General features: G+C 41.2%; 1 protein-coding gene across 1 annotated transcript in view; it reads left to right on the top strand.

The window, feature by feature from the left end:
* Window positions 1-14743, top strand: part of LOC111147640 (microtubule associated protein 7) — a 144596-nt gene extending 129853 nt beyond the window's left edge. The window contains exons 13-18 of the mRNA XM_022503831.1: window positions 205-306; window positions 905-955; window positions 1079-1136; window positions 3732-3837; window positions 12456-12679; window positions 14428-14743. Coding sequence (XP_022359539.1) covers window positions 205-306; window positions 905-955; window positions 1079-1136; window positions 3732-3837; window positions 12456-12679; window positions 14428-14438 — 552 coding nt within the window. The 3' untranslated portion in view covers window positions 14439-14743. The remainder of the gene's footprint in view (window positions 1-204; window positions 307-904; window positions 956-1078; window positions 1137-3731; window positions 3838-12455; window positions 12680-14427) is intronic.
* Window positions 14744-20179: the final 5436 nt, after the last annotated feature.

Here is a 20179-nt window from a genome sequence, read left to right as displayed (position 1 = left end):
GTGTGTGTGTGTGTGTGTCCCGCAGCAGAGGGTGGGTGTGTGTGTGTGTGTGTGTCCCGCAGCAGAGGGTGGGTGTGTGTGTGTGTGTGTGTCCCGCAGCAGAGGGTGTGTGTGTGTGTGTCCCGCACCTGCTCTGGGGCCCCGGTGCCTCCGCCTCCCGGCAGCCCTTCCCGCCTGAAGCACAGGCCCACTTCCTGTTTCCAGAAGGAAGATGAAGCTCGCCTTCGTGAGGAAGCAGAGAGGGTTCGGCAGGAGCGAGAGAAGCATTTCCAGAGAGAAGAGCAGGAGCGCCTGGAAAGAAAAAAGGTGATTGTGTCTAGAACAGAAACCTGGGGTGCTCATTGTCCCCATTCTTCCCCAGCCTTGAAGCCCCAAAACCAGGAGACTAGCTCACCGCTCTCAGAAAGCAAACGCGCTCTGCGCATTCCAGAGAAACTGAAGTCGCTCCGGGTTTAATCATCATCTCCAAAGAAATCTGTCCGCATAGTGCGGACCGCACCAAAAACCGTTCCTTCCGGTTCATGTGGCTTAAGTCAATTCCAGCCTTGATGTGAATAATGCCCATTAAAAGGGAGCAGTGGGCATTATAATTGTCCAAAGTAACAGAGGTGTTCGGATGACCCATCTGCTTAGTGAAATGTGCCAGGCTTGCCTTCTTTGCCTATTTGACCCCTTTGCTCAATTCTCTTTCTGGGGTGTCTGGGTGGCTCAGCCTTTGGGTATCTGCCTTCTGCTCAGGTCATGATCCCAGGGTTCTGGGATCCAGCCCCGCATTGAGCTCCCTGCTCAGCAGGAAGCCTGCTTCTCCCTCTCCCACTCTCCCTGCTTGTGTCCCCTCTCTCGCTGTATCTCTCTGTCAAATAAATAAATAAAATCTTTAAAAAAAATTCTCCCTTTCTCGTAGCGACTTGAGGAGATTATGAAAAGAACAAGGCGAACAGAAGCTACAGATAAGGTACTGAGGAGGCCATTTTTAAACTATTCTTAATGTTCTGTTATTTTTTTTTTCTTTACTTTCACTTGCAACTTTAACATTAAGAATCTTTTTTTCCTCTTCTTTTTTTTTTTTTTTTGGTAGAAAACTGTTGATCAGAGAAATGGAGATATAACCAAGGGAGTTCTCACTGGAGGAACAGGTATTTACTTCAGTGAATTCAAACAAATTCAATTGTAGAATTTTTGGATTAACTGTCTGGAGATGAAGATGTTCATTGATTGGGGGGAAAAAAGTACTCATTGACTTACAGAAGCTTAGGTATATGTCCGTAGATTTTCCCCTTATGTAAAACTCTCACACTTCTCGAAGATGTTTTTTGACATTTGTTTATACTCTAATAGTGTGCTTAATATTTTAAATCATGTTATATTACAAATATCCACATGTGTGGATATATGTTTGTATATATCGGTGTGTATATAGATACATGCCTATATAGAGAGATAATAGACACATATAAATATTTATACACACATGATTAGAAGAATTTTCTTTGTGTTATAAAATTAAATTTCATTTATCATTTATTGTCTGCTAAAGTAGCATGTATTTATATTTGCTCTTAAGGACTCTAAACTTGAACATTTGACAACTCGTATGTATGGCATTTCTCACAAAAGAATTTATACCTTTTTAACTTTTGACTTCAGAGTAGAGTTTAAATTAGAAATTAGTTGAAATTTCGGTGGAAAGTTGTTGATACCTCTAGGCTTTGGACAGAGATAATTAATATCTTGGTGATTTTAAACCAAATTTGCTTGAAATAAAATTTACCTTAGTGCATTAGTACCCAAATTCAATTAATGTTCATTAAATGGTCTCTCTGTGTCAGGTACCGCCTGCATACATTTTCTTCTTTAATTTCCGCTGCAGCCTGTGGGGTAGAAGTGGTTTATCTTGAAGTCAGCAAGCATTTTCGGAGACCTGCCAGTGCCAGGCCTTGTTGCAGGCGCTGGGATTCAGTGTGAACAGGCCAGGCTAGGTCCCTTCCCCCCGAGGAATAATTCATTCAAGTGGCAGGCCCAGCTCATACAGCTGGAATCCAACCTTATGATTGTTCTACGATCCCCCATGGTCTTCACGATCGTACGTACAGGTGGTTGGTACGCAGCTCATCACACACTTCTTCTTTCCTCACTTACAGTATTAATGTGACAAGGAAGAACCAAAGATACCTCACTTCCCTTGACTGTTTTTTTCCTGTAAGACTAAGGATCAAATGAAATGATCTATGTGAAAAAAAAATTTTCTGTAAACTCTAGAGGCTTTCAAAAGTTAATATGTTGGTGTCTTGGGATTTGGTTTTATTTCAGCAGAGGCTATCCGAGTTTCTCAATGTCGTGATCCCTTCTTAGTGAGCTTTCCATGCTTTTTTCAAGATGCCCTAATTATATTTGCTCAGAGAATAACCCTAATGGTTGCCTGTTAACCCCATTGCATTTTTAATAGGTTGTCTCCACAAATGTCATAATTCATGGAGACTTTACGCAGGCACGACCCTCCATGAGTCAGAATGAGCATTTTAGGGTGTAAATTGCACCAGTACGGGGGTTTTTTGAGTGTAGTTAGCACAGGGCCGGGTTCCTTGTTTATTTGTTTGTTTTTCCATCTTTCCCCCATCAATTCTTCCAATATTCTTTCTACCTCAGCCTGAGAACCAACAAAACCAAAAGGGAAGGTGCAACTTTTCAGTCATCATATCTGTGTTTATCAACACTCATAATAAATCTAGTTTGAGTTAATACTGCTAAAAGGAGGCCTGAGGGATTATCTAACAAATATTCCTCTTTTCCCTGTCGCATGTGTGGTTGAGGGCTAAATGGTTTTACTAGTGCTCCAAAGAGAATTCTGGGGCAGACAGACAGCCGAGCTCACAGACCTATCAGAAATCTCCAAAGCTGCCTATTACCAAATTTGTGTAATCACAAAATTGTGAATTTTGGCTCCTTTAATAAAGTTATTAATCACTTCAGTTATCAGACTCTCTGGACCTCTGGCAGCTTTAGTGCATTTGTGCCAGGCTGTGAAATAACACTTCCTTGGAATTATGTTTCAGCTATTTCTTCATGTCGAGCTGAAACCATAAACTGCCACAGATTTCCCTGAAACTCTAATCAGTATGAAGGTTTACAGGACTTTAAGTAACCCTGGCTTAGATTTTGGAGTCTGTCGTCAATATTGTTGGCGTAAGCTGGACTACATCACTGAGCATTGAACGACAAAGTGGCTTGGTAAAGTACAATTCACTGGCCTTCCATTCATGAAATCCCTTTCATTCTAAGTGCGACTAGAAGTAAACTGAGTTTAAAAATTATTTTTTATCACTTAAGGTAGGTCATGGTGATTTGCTCTAAATTCTTCAGAAGATACTCACCATCAGCCTAATCAGGTCAGCTTACTGCTGTCTTCATCAGTTGCTTTGGTTTCAACATTACATACTTTTTGTCCACAGTCAATTTAGCACAAACAAAAATAGTAACAACACTGATTTCCAGCCTTACACGGTTCTAAATACTTTGCATATGTTAATACATTTAATTCTCCCCGTGGCTTATGAGGTAGGTATTCTTATTCATGAGGAAACTGAGGCACAGAGAGTTTGTGGCCTGCCCAAGGTCACACAGCCGGTAAGCAGCAGAGCCAGGTCATAAATCTAGGCATTCTGGGTCCTGAGGTTTAGGGTTGATACTAGAGCCGTAGTAACCCCTTGTCCCATCTTCTTTGCTGTGTCCAGTGGTATCTGCACTTCCGTGTATGACAAACTCTCCAGGAAATGGAGAACCAGTGGCCAGCCCACATGTGGTTACCTCACACCAATCGATGACAGTGACTATGGAGAGGTGAGTTAAACAACTGGGCCCTTTTTCCTGATATACATGAGAGCAAAGTGCTAACCCCATCAGAACTTCTTAAGCCTGACAGAATTTCAGAGTTTTAACATCAAGATTTATTTTCCTTTGTGTCCATTAATGTTTGGTAGAACTAGTAATTCTGTAGTCAAAGAAAGGGAAAATGTTTTTTTTTCTTGAGTCTTTAAATATGATAGTTAGGTTTTTGTATGCCTATTAAAGAAAATTACAGGGAAGCATTTTATTTGTATATATTTAACATGATCTAGACCATATTCACACCCTTTAATAGCATATTTTCACCATACATAATATTCTCGTCTGTCACAAGTTTGCACTACAGTAAAATAATTTGGATGCCAGTATTTCTTATATTGGTAGTAAGGCTTCTTATTGAAGAAACAAACAGTTGCTAACGACAGTCAAGAAAGAAGTGTGGGCTGAAAAAAGATTGCATTGCCTTTCTCTTCTTTGGGGTTTATATTGACAACATCCTAAGAACACTCTCAAAAATAAAAAAATCAGATTAATCCTAGCCTGTGCCTAAAAATCCAGGCATAAAGATCTTTAAGAAATATTTGTAATACTGTTAAAAAAAAATTCAGCTATGACTTTTTTTCCAATTTACTTAATTCTTTTATGTTTTCCTGTTTCTAATGCCAGGTGTTTGCTAACATCAGAGAATTAAAGGTCCTCAAATTAACTTTTTTCTTAGTCTAAAAACACACACTGCACAGTGTTTTACAATATTGGCCGCGATGCAAAGATAAGTCCTTCTAAGACGTCCATAAGTCATAAGACATCCATTGATATCTTTCTAGGACAGTAAAATCTTTTATTTTTCCCACTGTAATACCAAAGAAAAGCATTTTCCTGAGAGAGAGCTTATTAATAAGCTTTCAACCATGTTGAATAAATTTATTATCTTCATTAACTGAGATATATATTAAGTGATATTTTACGCTTTTAGTTAGTTTGATTTTCAAATAAAATATTCATCCCCAACTGCTATAATTTATGATCTTAAATTCACTGACTTCAAAAAAAAAGAGACTTTTATGAAAGAATAAAAAGTATCACAGAGAGAACCCCATTACTATAAGGACCAGGTTTATTAAACCGCTGATAATTTTATCTGATCAATAACATTAGTTTACATTAGCTGACTTTTTTCAGTGGTAAAATCATCAAGTAGTTAATCATTGTCTGAAACATAATTTTACTCTGTGAAATGAGATGGTAAAGTTCTATTTCTGATCATTGATTTCACCCATTGCTTTTCTCTGTTTAACCCGCCTTCAGACCTCAAATCCCTTTTCATAAAGTGTACCATGAGATCACTTGGCTTTTACTTGGCACTGACACAGTATTTGTGTACCCAGTTCAACCTAGTTCATTTGTCATCAGCCCTTGCCACGTAAGCTCTGAAATATGAATGTAAAATGAAGCACTAAATCATGTCGTGAAACTCAGCTTTATGGTAAACTGCCGTGTAGGTGATGAGACTGTTCTATTGGAGTTTGGTTTTTTGGTTTTGTTTTGTTTTTTTTTTTCAATTTTTATCAGAATGAAAACATAAATTTGTGAAGTTCATCTAGGGAATTGGATCCCATTTTGAGAAACACAATGCATTTCTGAATGATCCTGGCCTCTAGGGATTGTTTAATGCGGTGTTCTGTTTGTTCCCCATGGCACGATACATGGTTTGTGATTATGTAGCCCAAGAACCCCTGCTTCCCTCAATTATTTCTAAATTTATCTTCCTTGAATTTATCCACACCAATCTTAAAACAGCGTATACCTCCATTTAGCATCATCTCTTTAGTAACAAAAAGAAGTGTTTTTTTATTTTTCTTATGCCTACTTATTTGCAATTTCAAAATTAAAACCCGTGGTTGTAAGAAACTAGGTTTTAGGGGATAAGTCCTTTCTCACAATTTCCATACCTTTTGTAACTTTATAGATTTTATTTCTGTTCTCTTTGTGCTTTCATCTGATAAAGCGAGTAGTCCTCCTATGCTTAGTCTGTCAGTCAGGGTCCAATCAGGAGAGAGAAACCAGGCAAATTAATTTGAACAGGGAAGTTTAACTTCAAGAATAATTAACTATTACTTGGGATGAAAGTAACAACAGATTGCTAGTAAGAAGTGAAGAGAACTCCAGAATACGGTCTAAGGCATGGCCACATCCCTGAGCCATACCCAAGCAAGAGTGCCCTTCCCCAGGCTTCCATCCAGACCCTGTTGGCGAGGGTATGGCTGTGACCCACTGGATGGTGGACAAGTTCTTTTATGAAAGAAACTTGGTGGTGGAACTTGCCAGATATCTACCCTCTAGAATGCTTAGGAGAACTGTTCACGAGGAGGTGTCTCAGTTCTGCCACAGGTTGGCCCTGGCAAGGTGCTGGGGCAGCTGCTTCTGCTGCAGGGGCTGGCGCTGTGCCAGCCTCACGTGCACCAAGAGCCGGACACTGGGAATGCCACAAGGGTGTGCTGCAGGGGCCCGCTGAGCAAGCACAGCCACCACAACAGGAAGCAGAATTTTCCTCACACCATGTCTCTCCAGCAGCCTTAAAGGACAAACCTCAAAGATTGTGCCAGCTGGCAAAGGACGATTATTTAATTTATTCCAGTTTCAGAGCAAGACTGAAGGTTGAATTTGGAGCTGAGAGGCCAAAAAAAAAAAAAAGAAAAAGGAAAGAAAAGTAAAGAAAAACCCAAACCTGACAGGCTCACCTTACCTTTAAAAAGGCTCCTTCTCCAGCTCTTTGTCATTTTAGTTGTATTTTCTGAAGATTCTTTAGCACGAGCATGAGGTTGAGGAAGAAGAGCTTTAGAACCAAAAGTCCCAGGCTGGATTCCTAGTATTACTTCGAGAAATTCAGTGACTCTGGGATTAACCTACTTAAGTAAGATTTAGTTTTGTTGTCTGGACCTGAAGAGGTCTTTCCCCAGGGTACCAAACGGTCCAGTGAGATATTGTCCGTGAAGGAGCTCTGAAAACTGTGTTGTACTCTGCAAATGTTAGATGTTATTCCTCTTTGTCCTTCTAAGGTGCAGTGTCCAGAAGACGTAGCATGCTGGTGTAGCTGCAGTGTGGTATTATAGGAAAGTGCTTTTACATTGTATCTGATGTCCCATCTTCTCCTGCCCTGCATTTTATTGCCTTCTTCTTTAACCATAAAAACATGAGGAATCACTGTTACCTGGATCCGTTTTCCGGTGACTGGCAGATCTCTCACGTCTGTTGTCCCTGAGAGCTCTTCATCTTCTGAGGATGGTTCCACTTACAGTGGTTCTCTAAACCCACTGCCTTTCCATCCCTGACATTTTGATGACTTTTGCCCATTATCCTCAAGGACTTGTGTTTCCCAGAATAATCATTATCTGGATACTTAAATTTTTCCTCCTGCTTGTCTTCCAGATTATTATAACCTGCTGTTAGCCCAGACCCCTGAGGCTATCTGCCACTCATACTCTTTCCACCGGGAGAAGGACCACTACTAACCTTTCATACCCTTCCCTAAGATGGTTTCCTGTTCACATTCCCTTTGCTTCAACGGGGACTCACAGTTTTACTTCTGGAAGCCTGTGAAAGATTTTTCAAGTGACAAATAAATGGCATCCACGGATGTTCCCTTTACCCCCCGTTTCAAGCCGATCTTGGTACCACTTACCAAGTCGTTTTTTACCTCAGTGTGTTATGGCTAGTGAAACATTCCATAATCCTCGTCATCAGTTCACATGTTTATTAAATACCCTACCACGCCCCCAAAGTAGAGGCATAGATCCCTCCAGCCTGCTTACTGGGAGTTGAGTCACGGATTGGAGGTCCCCAGGGTCCCTTCTGAAGACCGTGAGATGGGTGGTCCCCTGTGGAAATCCACCATGGCAAATGCTGTCTGCACGCGGCAGGGTGTTTTCACTGGAAAACACCATTCCAAAGAATGAATACTTTTAGTTCAGAATTGGAGAAGTGAACTTTCCCTAATGCCTCAGCTATGTACTATACTGGTTTGCCTTGCCTTCAGGAAAAATAAATGAGTGCCGTGAACTCGTGAACTCGGAGATACTCTCCCCCCACCCACCCCTGGGGCGATGTCAGAGCGTCCTCCTAGTATTTTCTAGCAGCAGGAGGAGCAGCAGTTCCTGGTGTAGAGAAACCCTACACCAGTACCACCCTGAACCTGACTTCAGGCCCCAGGGGCCTGAATGACGTGGCTGGCCCCTGTGGTTTCTAGTGTTCTCAGTCTTCTGTGTGCAATGCCTTTTAAAGCCTGAAAGCAAGTCGTCTTGCCCCGCTGACAGTAGATAGACTGAAGAGGGTTGGAGTTACCAAAAGTCTGGCCAGCTTTTATAGGTGCAAAGAAATATATGAGCTTCGCCAAGATGATTTCTTACTCCGGAACCATTTTGGGTTCTTGAGAATGAGTATTTGTAGAGGGAGGAGCCCATAGAATGGAGGAGAGTGTTTATTTGTGGATAAGAAACTTGCTTTGAAACAAGAAACAGAGAACACAGATGAATGTGTGAGTACAAGTGTGTGGGGGGTGTGGAGGAAGGAAGACATTATTTTAAGTTTCTCAGGTCATTCTGATACAGTCTCCCACCCCCAGCAGAAAATCTGTTCTAGAAACTGAAAACTTCTCATGGGCTATTGTCCTACCCTGCTAATACCCAGAAGACATTTCATGCCTGTTCTTTGCCCCAGGCTAAGATCCTTCACTCTTTTTTTTTTTTTTTTTAAAGATTCCATTTATTTGACAGAGATCACAAGTAGGCAGAGAGGCAGGCAGAGAGAGAGAGGGGAGGAAGCAGGCTCCCTGCTGAGCAGAGAGCTCGATGTGGGGCTCGATCCCAGGACCAGGGATCATGACCTGAGCTGAAGGCAGAGGCCTTAACCCACTGAGCCACCCAGGCGCCCAGATCCTTCACTCTTAAGAGAATAATCCTTCACTCTTAAGGGATATGTAGTAATTTGGGGGTATTTTTTTTTAATATTTTATTTATTTATTTGACACAGAGAGAGAGAGATCATAAGTATGCAGAGAGACAGGCGGGGGGGGCGGGGTGCGGGGGAAGCAGGCTCCCTGCTGAGCAGAGATCCCGATGCGGGGCTTGATCCCAGGACCCTGAGATCATGACCTGAGCTGAAGGCAGAGGCCAAACCCACTGAGCCACCCAGGCACCCCGTAATTTTGGTTTTTGACCTTGTGGTTTTCCTTCAAACTATAGGAATTTATTATTGTTTTTAGTTTGTCCTGAAGGAAAATAACATTCCCAAGCCCCTACCATTCAAACAGAGAGGTATCACTTTTAATTTTAAAGTTACTTGTAAAATAAATAATTTTAAAAAATTTTAAATAACAATAAAGGTACTTGCTATACCATGATAATAAATATCAAGAAGGAATTAGGTCCTGGCTATAGCAAGACATATGGACTGTCAGATTCCCACCATGATCCCAGCTCCTTCCCCAGGTAGATTTTATTTTTCATTTTGTTTTTTAAGTAATCTCTACACCCAATGTGGGGCTTGAACTGATGATCCTGAGTTCAAGAATTGCATGCTCCTCCCACTGAGTCAGCCAGTGCAACCCTAGGTAGATTTTAGCAAGCAAAAGGCACAGTTTTGAAGATGCTTGCATCCAGCTTCAGCTGCCAGAGTATAGCCAAAGAAAAGGACTTCAAAAGCTGGTGTTCTTACCCTAAGAGGACACACAGATGATATTCCCTAATCCCAGTGACTTCAGTTTCAGTTTTATAGTTTCTGCCGGTCACAGTGTCTTCTGAACATCTAATAATTGGCCATCCAAAGGTATAGCACAATTACTCCTCTAATTGCTAGCAAGAAAGAATGGGTGGAGAGGTCAGGTAGGAGTGGGAGGGGAAAATGAAGTCAGCTGTTGACTCAAGTCTGGGTTGGCATAGCCATTAAAACTTGTTAGCACATGCAAGCCTGGAAGGTGAGGGCAGTTGAGGTGGCCAAAAAACGGGACTTGGAAATGCATTCCTCTTCTTTACCTTTTGCCGAAACTTCTCCTGAAAATCACTTTAGGATGAGAATCAAAACCATTTCCCTGGTTACAGAAAGCCCATCAATGTTTGGAAAGAACCAGGAGGAGGGTGGGGGGCACCTGGGTGGCTCAGTCGGTTAAGCATCTGTCTTTGGCTCAGGTCATGATCCCAGGATTTTGGGGATCCAGCCCCTCATTGGGCTCCCTGCTCAGCGGGAAGTCTGCTGCTGCCTCTACCCCTGCCCCCTGCTCGTGATCTCTCTCTCTCATGCTCTCTCTCTTTCTCAAATAAATAAATCTTTAAAGGAAAAAAAAAAAAGACCCAAGAGGATGGGTTTGGTGACTGGTCCAAGCACCTAGAGCAGCGGGTGGGTGTTGGGCAAGCCGTGGGTGTCGGGCGTGCACACGCACGCCTTCTGAATCACTACTGTGATGCCAAGCCTTCTTGGTGAAATAGCAGAAAACCGCCATCATGCTCTGAGTTTGTATACTGTTTTTATGTTATTTTTCACAGACTTTTACAAATAATACTTTCAATGTACCCTGCAGTACCTTGTGAAGCATTTAGGACAGATATTTTTTGTCCCTAGAAGAAAAGGTCTATAATTTTATGTATTTATTTGACAGAGAATGAGAGGGAGAGAGAGAGCACAAGCAGGCAGAGCAGCAGGAGGAGGGAGAGGAGAAGCAGGCTCCCCACTGAGCAGAAAGCCCGAAGTGGGGTTTGATCCCAGGACCCTGGGATCATGACCTAAGCTGAAGGCAGACGCTTAACCAACCGAGCCACCCAGGCACCCAAGAAAAGTTTTTGGCTTTGTTGTTGTTGTTGTTGTTGTTTATTGTTGTTTTTAAGATTTTATTTATTTATTTGACAGAGAGATCACAAGTAGGCAGAGAGGCAGGCAGAAAGAGGGAACCAGGCTTCCCACTGAGCAGAGAGCCTGACGCAGGGGGCTCAATCCCAGGACTCTGAGACCATGACCTGAGCCAAAGGCAGAGGCTTAATCCACTGAGCCACCCAGGCACCCCGAAAAGTTTTAATTAACAAAAATATACCAAAATATCTAAATCAGAAGTGCTTTAGAATGTGTTCCGAAAATCATTATTTCTTGCTAATTAGGTAAACTATTTCCTCAACAGGGTAAAAAAGCAGATTCCTCAAAATAAACAAAAAGCAATGGAAAACCTGGATGCATATTAGCTTTATGTTACCATGTGGGAAGGAGACAGAAAAAGATGAATTGAGTTGCTAAAGTTCAAGCAGTTGGCATTGTACTACAGACCTGATTTTCTATCTCTAGCCTCTTTCCATAGACCTTCCTATAGTTAAACATTCCTATAGTTAAACATGAGTATGAAATAAAATCTTTAAAAAAAAAAAATGCGGGGGGGCACCTGGGTGGCTCAGTGGGTTAAGCCTCTGCCTTCAGCTCAGGTCATGATCTCAGGATACTGGGATCGAGCCCCACATCAGGCTCTTTGCTCAGCAGGGAGCCTGCTTCCTCCTCTCTCTCAGCCTGCCTCTCTGCCTACTTGTGATCTCTGTCTGTCAAATAAATAAATAAAATCTTTAAAAAAAAAAAAAAAAACATGAGTATGTATTAGAAGTTAAGACCTTCACAATTTTTGTTTCATATGGTTAGTCTTTTCCATTTGGAAAATTTAACTCTAGAAATTTTGTCAAATAGGGTGGTTTTTTTTTTTTGATACATGAGCTGAGCACTGAACAAAATATGAAGCTTGTAAATATATGCTTATTGCAGCATTCCGATAAAGTGAACAATCTAGCATCCATTTGTACAGGCATTGTTTCTGCTGCCTTGTAAAGCAGAATAATGAACATATATAAGGCTTTCAATTTGGTTATGGAGCTTCTAAAGAGAGGAAAAAACCTAAGAGGAACTGTAGATAGAAAATTAAGGATTTGGTGGCCAATTAAATGTACCTCAAAAATAAATCCAAGATATTGAGCATGAATTAATGAAGAAGTAAGGTGGGGTCAGAGGCAGATTTAAGGGGTAAAGATAAGGTTGGTCTTATACCTGTAAAAAATTTGCACGTAATTTAAGAATCCAGAGGTACCCAGGAAGGGCTAGCATCCGAATAGCCAGGTATGTACAAAATGGCATAATGAGCGGAACACAGGACCAGAGCTCGGAAGATCATACATTCAGTTTGAACTATATGTGTCAGTCACTCTATGACTCTACAGATTATCCCCCATTCCCCCGAATTTCAATCCCCTCATCTTTGAAGTAAAGGACCTGATATGGGCTACTGGTTATCAAACAAAAGGTGTGTGAAAATGTCTGTGGTACAGATTGTTATGTGTGTGTTGACAACGATGATCTATTCTGATAAATGGTTCCATCTGGTAAATTTTTTACAACAAAAACGGATTTTTAAAAATAGAGTAAAATTGCAAATATGTCAAAATTCACCATTTTTGTGAATGATGTGATCCATCAGTGTTAACATTTGATTCTAAAATTCTAAAATGATTTATTACAAAACAGTTTCCAGTTGTTTTAAAAATGTTTTTTTCCAGCTTTAATTCTAACTCCTTTCAATTTTGACTTTTCAATTTCCCTAGTACTCCCAATTTGGAAAAACAGCCAAGTGAAAATGGAGTATCTGTTCAGAATGAAAATTTTGAGGAAATTATAAACTTACCCATTGGATCTAAACCATCCAGATTAGATGTCACCAACAGTGAGAGCCCAGAAATTCCTTTGAATCCAATTCTGGCCTTTGATGATGAAGGGACACTTGGGCCCCTGCCTCAGGTAGACGGTGTTCAAACACAACAGACAGCAGGTAAGCGTGCCTCGAGCTCCCTTCAGTAGCCTTCACAAATATGTGACACCACCTGAGGGAACAAACCTTGAGCAGTGTGACTAGGGCAGCTTTGTTCTTCTAGGGACCACATGGAAAAGATTGTGTAAGGATCATAGAATTTGAATTTTGAATTGCATTGGGCAAATTCTGAGGCCCGTCCTGTTCCCCCAACTGGGTGTACAAATCCAGTCGGCATCACCCGCTGGGTGTCCATCACCTTCTCCTCACAGAGCAGTCCTCACTGCTCAGAAACACTCACTGTCAGAACAGGCTTCCTATAAACACAAGCACTTAATGCCTCACCATAATGCAGGGACCTCAGGCCCAGTTCTGCCCCCTGGTGTTTGTTCCATCTTTCCAGCTCTTCAGATGTATGAAGACTGCCATCACATTCTCCCATTTTTCTCTTGTCCTGGTTTTTTAGCAGCTTAGATGATACGCCATTGTTCTTTTTAAACGTAATAAGTTGGAATTAGATCATGGGACCCATATTCAGAACTACGAGCATATGAACCCAGTGGTGGTCTGTCCTCCGTGGAGTGACTGTTGCTGTTGTTGAAACGACCAGCGACTCTCTGGGACTCATCCTTGACCTGAAGTCTTTGTGCAAAAAGAACAATAGCTTTGTGTGACCCAGAGAAATAAGGAGCAACATCGAAAGTTACCAACTCAAGGGTCACTAGCAGCTCAACAGCACAATCTCATCAGTCTCCGACATGAGTGGAAAAATGTCAGCTCTGGCTCTTCTCAAACCTCTTTGAGTTCTATCAAGTTTCTCTTCTCAGCAGATCACTTTCATGTATCAAGCAGCATCCCTTTATAGTATTATGGACAGAGCTGGCCAAATTCAGCATGTTTAATGGAGTCAGTGCAGAATTATCGGTGGTCAAGTTGTTTTGTGTTTCAGATTTCTGTCTGTGAACTTGTTAGTCCTCTTCCCCACTTTAACTGGCTGAAAAAGCCAGTGTTGGAGCACCTGTCCAAATGAAGCTAGCCTTTTTTCCTTCTCTAATAGACTGACCTTGGGAGTCTAACGTCACTTTACAGTGCCCTTCTCTAGACTGTAAAAGGAAGTTATACATCCTGGCCCAGGTCTGCCATCCTCATTCTTAAGACTCCAGGAATAATCTGCTGGCATGTATGTTAGTGGAAACACTCCCTCCTTGTCGTGTCGCAGATTCACAGAGAGGAGAGCAACACCCAGATGACCTTTGGCGTCACGTACTAGGCCTTACCTCACCTTTTGATTTATCTGTCATCCCATTCTCACTGTTTCTGCCCTTCTGTAACTTCTGTAGGAACAGAATCAAGTGTCTGTGATCTTAAGTGCTGTAAGGGTTCTTTTGGGGTCGTGATTGTTTTTCGATAAACGTTGATTCAGCCATATGTTTGGAGCCTAAAGCATCAGGTGCTGAGGGTAAAAGACCAATGAACATCAGTCTCCAACATCAAAGGAGAGTGCAAGTGATGTATGTCCTTTAGAAAAGTGAATGATACAGCCTAAGCTGAAGGTAAAGAAAAGAACACATGTTTTCCTGCCAGTGGTAGAATTCACTAAAATACAAGATTCTGATGAGATCTTATATAAGATTCTCATGAGTTCTTATATAAGACAATGTATAAAAAAGCATGGTACAGTTTTAGAAATGTAAAATATTACCATAGTATTCTTGTCATAAAATTTTAGGTAAATAGTAATCTGTTCTTTTTTGTGTCTCCTAATATAGAAGTTATATGAGCATCTCTTCGGAAGAACCAAAGCAGAAATTTAAAAAGAATTTCTACAATTAAAGGAATTCCTTCCATGCTATAAAGGAGCAACCCCTCCTCCAGTTTTCTAAAGATTTCTTGACCATCATTTTGAAAAGACTTTATTAAACCAGCTAAAGACAACAGACTGGATAGCTTTTCTAATAATTTTCGCCAATAGAGGGAAAAAATGTTCCTTATTCTTCAGTACTTTAAAACGGCTTTTCCAGTGTGCTCCTTCTTAGCAAATCATATTTTTCTGCATTCTCTAAAAGATGAGAGCATTTGGCTATTAAAAAAAAAATCGGGCTGAACAGGCATGATTTTTCACATAAATATTTTGGTCTTTAAAAGCTAACATGAAATTGGCACAAAAAATTTACCTTTTACAATATAATACTTGAAAAGTAAGTACCTCTTTGCTCTACAAGTAGAGTGAACAGGAGAGGTGTTTAAGCCTGTTTAAATATTACTGCAGAGAGTTCTATTTGTAGAAGCAAACTATAGGCAGGTTACCAGGTTCTTGTAAATGCAATTTGTACATGGACATTCTGCAAACCCAGCTGTCACGTTCTTGCATCTCTTTTTGCAAAAGCATACTAAACAGTTTTAAAATGTGAAAAAGAAATTATTTTTTCAGAGCAAGAATATAGACTGTCCTCTTAATGTATTTATAAAGTTTTTCCAGATAAACTAATCAAATAAATTAGAACAACGTGACAACATTGCAAACTTTGATTTATTAGATGCATTCCTTATGTTACCATGAGAGAATGTTCGTGATGATTCAGGGCTATTTCTGATGTCTGTACATTGCTGCTGTCCCCAGTGATGGTGGGACTTACCTTTGCCTTACCTGATCACAAATTATGGGGCGGGGGGCTGGAAGGGGAGTAAAGATTTACTATTTCTTTAAATAAAAAAAGAATTTGGTTTTGCTCGTTTAAGAGCAAAGAAAACCTGATGGGATGTTGACTATGTTTGGCACACAGAGCACTGTGCAGGTTACCTTCACAAACGTCCTCCTCCTGCGTGGCTCCCATCAGCTCTGACTTTTCACTCTTCACTTTTGCTGCTGAGCTTAGCCGTGCAAGCTCGCACTTTCATCTACTAGCATAATTCAGTTTTATTTTACCATTTTAGAAGCTACTACTAACTAAATGTTGAGGAGAGGGGACTCGGAAGGAACGCTTTTGTGTGTGTGTGTGTGTGTATGTGTGGAGTGTTTGGAAAGGTAAATGTCTAGCAGTGTAATATGTTGGCTTTATTAAAAGAGGGATTGGGTAATCTATATTGAATGAGAAACTATTCATTTATTAAAATCCAGGCTATAGTAACAGCTGTAATTTGTGAAAACATTAATTTGGGGGTTTTCCCTATTCTCAGTTGTCCATGTACGTATGTGTAGTCCTATTAAAAAAAAAAATCTGTTCAACAAAGTTGTTTTATTTGTTTAAGTTGACCTAGCACAAAACACCAAATAAAATGTGTTTGACATAGTTTTACTTTTAGGTTTCTCATATGTTACAACTTTACTTGGATTGAGTCTTGAGTTTTCAAATTGCCCTTCATTCAATCGCAGTGACATTTCCCCAGCTTCCTTTGAATGGGAATACAGAAAGGTTTATTTAAAATTTAGAACAATAGTTCTATTTTGGCTAGGTTTTCCTGGTTTTGTTTATATTTTTAAATTTGAGCCATCATTAACAAAGCCTTCTAAGTAATCAAGTTTTAATTAAAAGTGACATAAAATTAACTATTTTTTTAAGATTTTATTTATTTGAGAGAGCTAGAAAGAACATGAGCAGGAAGAGGGGCAGAAGGAGAGGGAGAAGCAGGCTCCCCAGGACCCTGGGATCATGACCTGAGCCAAAGGCAGATGCTTAACCAACTGAGCCACACAGGTGCCTGTAAAATCAACTATATTTTATTTTATTTTATTTTTAAATATTTTATTTATTTGACAGAGAGAGAGAGAGAGATCACAAGTAGGCAGAGAGGCAGGCAGAGAGAGAGGGGGGAAGCAGGCTCCCTGCTGAGCAGAGAGCCCCATGCGGGGCTCGATCCCAGGACCCTGAGATCATGACCTGAGCTGAAGGCAGAGGCTTAACCCACTGAGCCACCCAGGTACCCCAAATCAACTATATTTTAAAAACAATAGTACCAGAGGATGACCTGGACCTTTACAATGTCTTGATTGCTTTTTCTCCAGCCCTTAAATAGTCGATACCCGCTAGTCATAAAGAAATCTTTAGTAGGTACTATATCAAGGGCAGTACTCAGGGATCAGATATGATCCTCAGCATGAAATGAGGGTGGATGACTTTTAGTTTCTTTTACACACCATTGTGGACTGTCTAGGCCAAAGTAGTCACCAATCCCAAGTTCCTTTGGTAGAGAGTGGCCCACCTCTCCTGGAAGGGGTAAGGCCATATGTCTCCTCTTGCCTAACCTCATTCCCTGGTGGAACATTACCATAAAAGCAAATGTAAAACAGAGTTCTCGCACGTGAACAAACGTATATTATCAAGCAGTGCCTTTGCCAAGCTTGGATAAATTTCTTCTCTCTGCGTAATCCCACAAATGCCTCGATCAAAAGAGTCACAGTAACACTGAAGCAGTGATACTCTTTTTTTTTTTTTTGAAGATTTTATTTATTTGTTTGGTAGAGACACAGCGAGAGAGGGAACACAAGCAGGGGGAGTGGAAGAGGAAGAAGCAGGCTTCCTGCTGAGCAGGGAGCCCAATGTGGGGCTCGATCCCAGGACCCTGGGATCATGACCTGAGCCGAAGGCAGACGCTTAATGGCTGAGCCACCTAGGCATCCCCAAAACAGTGATATTCTGAAGGCGGAAGTAACCTAACTGAAACAGCCAGTGCAGTCTTAAATGTGTGGGGTCGGGGGAAAGATGGCACAGGAGCAAACAGCTCTAGGTCTGAAGCACTAATCAAAAGTCTTGAACTTGTATGGTCTGCCATATTCTTACACCTCGTTTTGTGTATTTTGCCTCAATATCTTTCTAGGCAACCACTTACCTTTCAAGTTCCATTTGCTAATGAAAAATTACTAACCTCCCTTATGCTGACTAACACTGGTATAGATCTAGATGACAATAGCACCCAGCCACCAGATTGGAGTCCTTCAAATGCTATCTGACCTAGCCCCCAGGGTAAGACTAAAGTGACATGGACATCACAAAGTTGATACTAAACCATTTTGGAGTAAATTATTGCATATTAAAATATAACAGGCACCAATAAATTCTCCCATCTTTTGCATTTTTTGAAAGGTTTTATTTATTTGAGAGCAAGAGAGTGCATACAAGCTGGGGGGAGGGGCAGAAGGACAAGCAGACTCCCTGCTAAGCACAGAGTCAGACACGTGGCAGGATCCTAGGCCCCTGACATCACGACCTGAGCCAGAGTCCGCCGCTTCGTGGCCTGAGCCACCCAGATGCCTTTTGCATTTTCCAGATGGTTGGAAATTATTTCACTATTGGCCTACATCCGATGGTACATAGAACATGAAAAGGCATGATGGAACGGCTATTGGATCAAGTTACAAAAAGCATCTAAAACATTTTTTTAAGGATTTTATTTATTTGTCAGAGAGAGAGAGAGACAGCACAAGCAGGCAGAGTGGCAGGTAAGGCAGAGAGAGAAGCAGGCTCCCTACTGAGCAAGGAGCCTGATGTGGGACTCGATACCAGGACCCTGGGATCATGACCTGAGCCGAAGGCAGTGGCCTAACAACTGAGCCACCCAGGTGTCCGCAACTAAAACATTTTTAAAGATGCCCTTCGAAGAAATTTCAAGTCCCCGTCCAACTCCTTTTTTTACTCTGCAGACACCTAAACCCGCTCAGAAGTACCCAAGATTGTCACTTTTTCACATCCTTCAGCACTTCTTTAGTTTGGGGGAGAAGCTCCAAAGACTTTGCAAGATGACAGAGGAAAGGATCAGCATGTGAACTGAAGATACAATTTCCAATTGTTACAAATAAAACAATTTGTTAGTAACTTTTTCCTTGTTGACTATCACTTGGATTTTTATGTTGAGTACAATTCTAGAAGTCAAAATTACTTTTAGTAGTTAGTGCCAAGATTGGTGACATTCAAAAGAGAAAAACATTTTGATTCCTGTTTAAAAATATACATGAAAAAAGTAGTACTGACAACCACCTTTGAATTATTGGCTCTTTAACACCTTATAGAAGACCGAAAGGAGAAGGTTAGGAGATGGGACAATGGGGAAGAGCCAGCGCATAGTGTTACAATACATCTGATTTCCAGGTCTGCGCTGATGGGCGTCATGAGGCTTGGTAAGTTCTCCATGTGCTCCGGGTCTAGATTTCTTCATCCGGATGTGGGAGACAATGCCCATCTCATTGGGTTGTCTTAGTAGTTATCAAGATTGGATTGAGAGTAGATGTAGGTTTCTGACACTTAGTAATTATCCAATAGATGTTAAGTGATTTTTTTTAGTCTTTAGTCTGAGATCCCTGTGGTAGGCAGGACCCTGTCCTGGAAGGTGGGAAACTTCACTCTTTCCAACAGTAGCCTTGAGTGCCACTATATATATATTTTTTAAATATGTTGCCTGTTCTAAGTATTATACCACACAAGCTAAACAGATAAGGATTCATTTGTCTAGAACAGGATAACAACTTTGGAGTTTCTGATCATTTTTGAGTTGTTACAAATTACTATTTAATGTCATAATTTCCCCCTTCTCTGCCCCTCCCACAATGGTTTATTTCCAACAAGAATTATATTATTACTTCATAGTCTTATACGCATGGAGGCACTCCTTGACATCCTCGGACACAATTAGACTGGTCTTGTTGGCTGCAAAGCCAGGGTTGATTAAATGTTCCTCTGGAAGCTGCCGTCAACAGTGGACAACCTTCGGGAGGTGCTTGCGGGAACTGGAGCAGCAGGAAGTTTGCAGAGCTGTGCGGAGACCTGGAGAGCAAAGCAAGTCATCTTCAGACCTTAGCTAACGACTCCTTTTCCTCCCCAAGTAGAGCTGCCTAACCAAAAAATGTCAGAGAAGAGATGGATTAGGAAGGTAAGAATTTGGAGGCCCATGTCAGATTTGAAGGTCACGAATCTTGGTGTGTTCTATTGATTGTTCTGGAATCATCCTTCCTTCTCCAGTGGAGGGGGGGGGCGGTGGCAGGAATTTGCCTCTTCACGCAGAGCTTCTCCTGCCCTGCACTGTGACTGATGTTGCCAACTGACAGGCTCTCCAGCTGAATGTCAGTCTCCCAGGCTTTCGGATATTTGGATTTAATTGGGAGAGCATTAGGAAAGGTAAGAGGGGAACTGACATCGGTGACTAGCGTCATCAATTTTGCTAGGGTAAGAAGAGTACAAATAAAACCACTCTGAAGGCCACTGTCAGTGGCCCATGTCGTCAGGCCACACATCTGAGGAAACTCTGGGAAAAGATATGTATCTTTTCCTCACTGGATTAGGCTGTTACCATGGTACTTCTCTTGATAACACTCCATTTTTTGGTTGTCTTTCCTTCCTTGTCTCCTTCCTCCATTCCCTTGGAGGAGTTCCCTTTACCAACCAGATAAACTACTTCTGCTCCATCCGTGCCATAGGGTGTGCTTTCCAGGAAACCAAAATGAAGATTATGCTGAGGTCTATTAGCATGATGTTATAAAACAGAGTTTTATTTCCCAGAAAATTTAAAAAAAAAACAGTTTTCATTCATAAA

Source organism: Enhydra lutris, unplaced genomic scaffold (assembly GCF_002288905.1).
Source record: "Enhydra lutris kenyoni isolate GAN:26980312 unplaced genomic scaffold, ASM228890v2 scaffoldscaffold17, whole genome shotgun sequence".
Classification (NCBI taxonomy): domain Eukaryota; kingdom Metazoa; phylum Chordata; class Mammalia; order Carnivora; family Mustelidae; genus Enhydra; species Enhydra lutris.
Note: the sequence above shows the minus strand (reverse complement) of the source record. Positions and strands in the feature narration are given on the sequence as shown.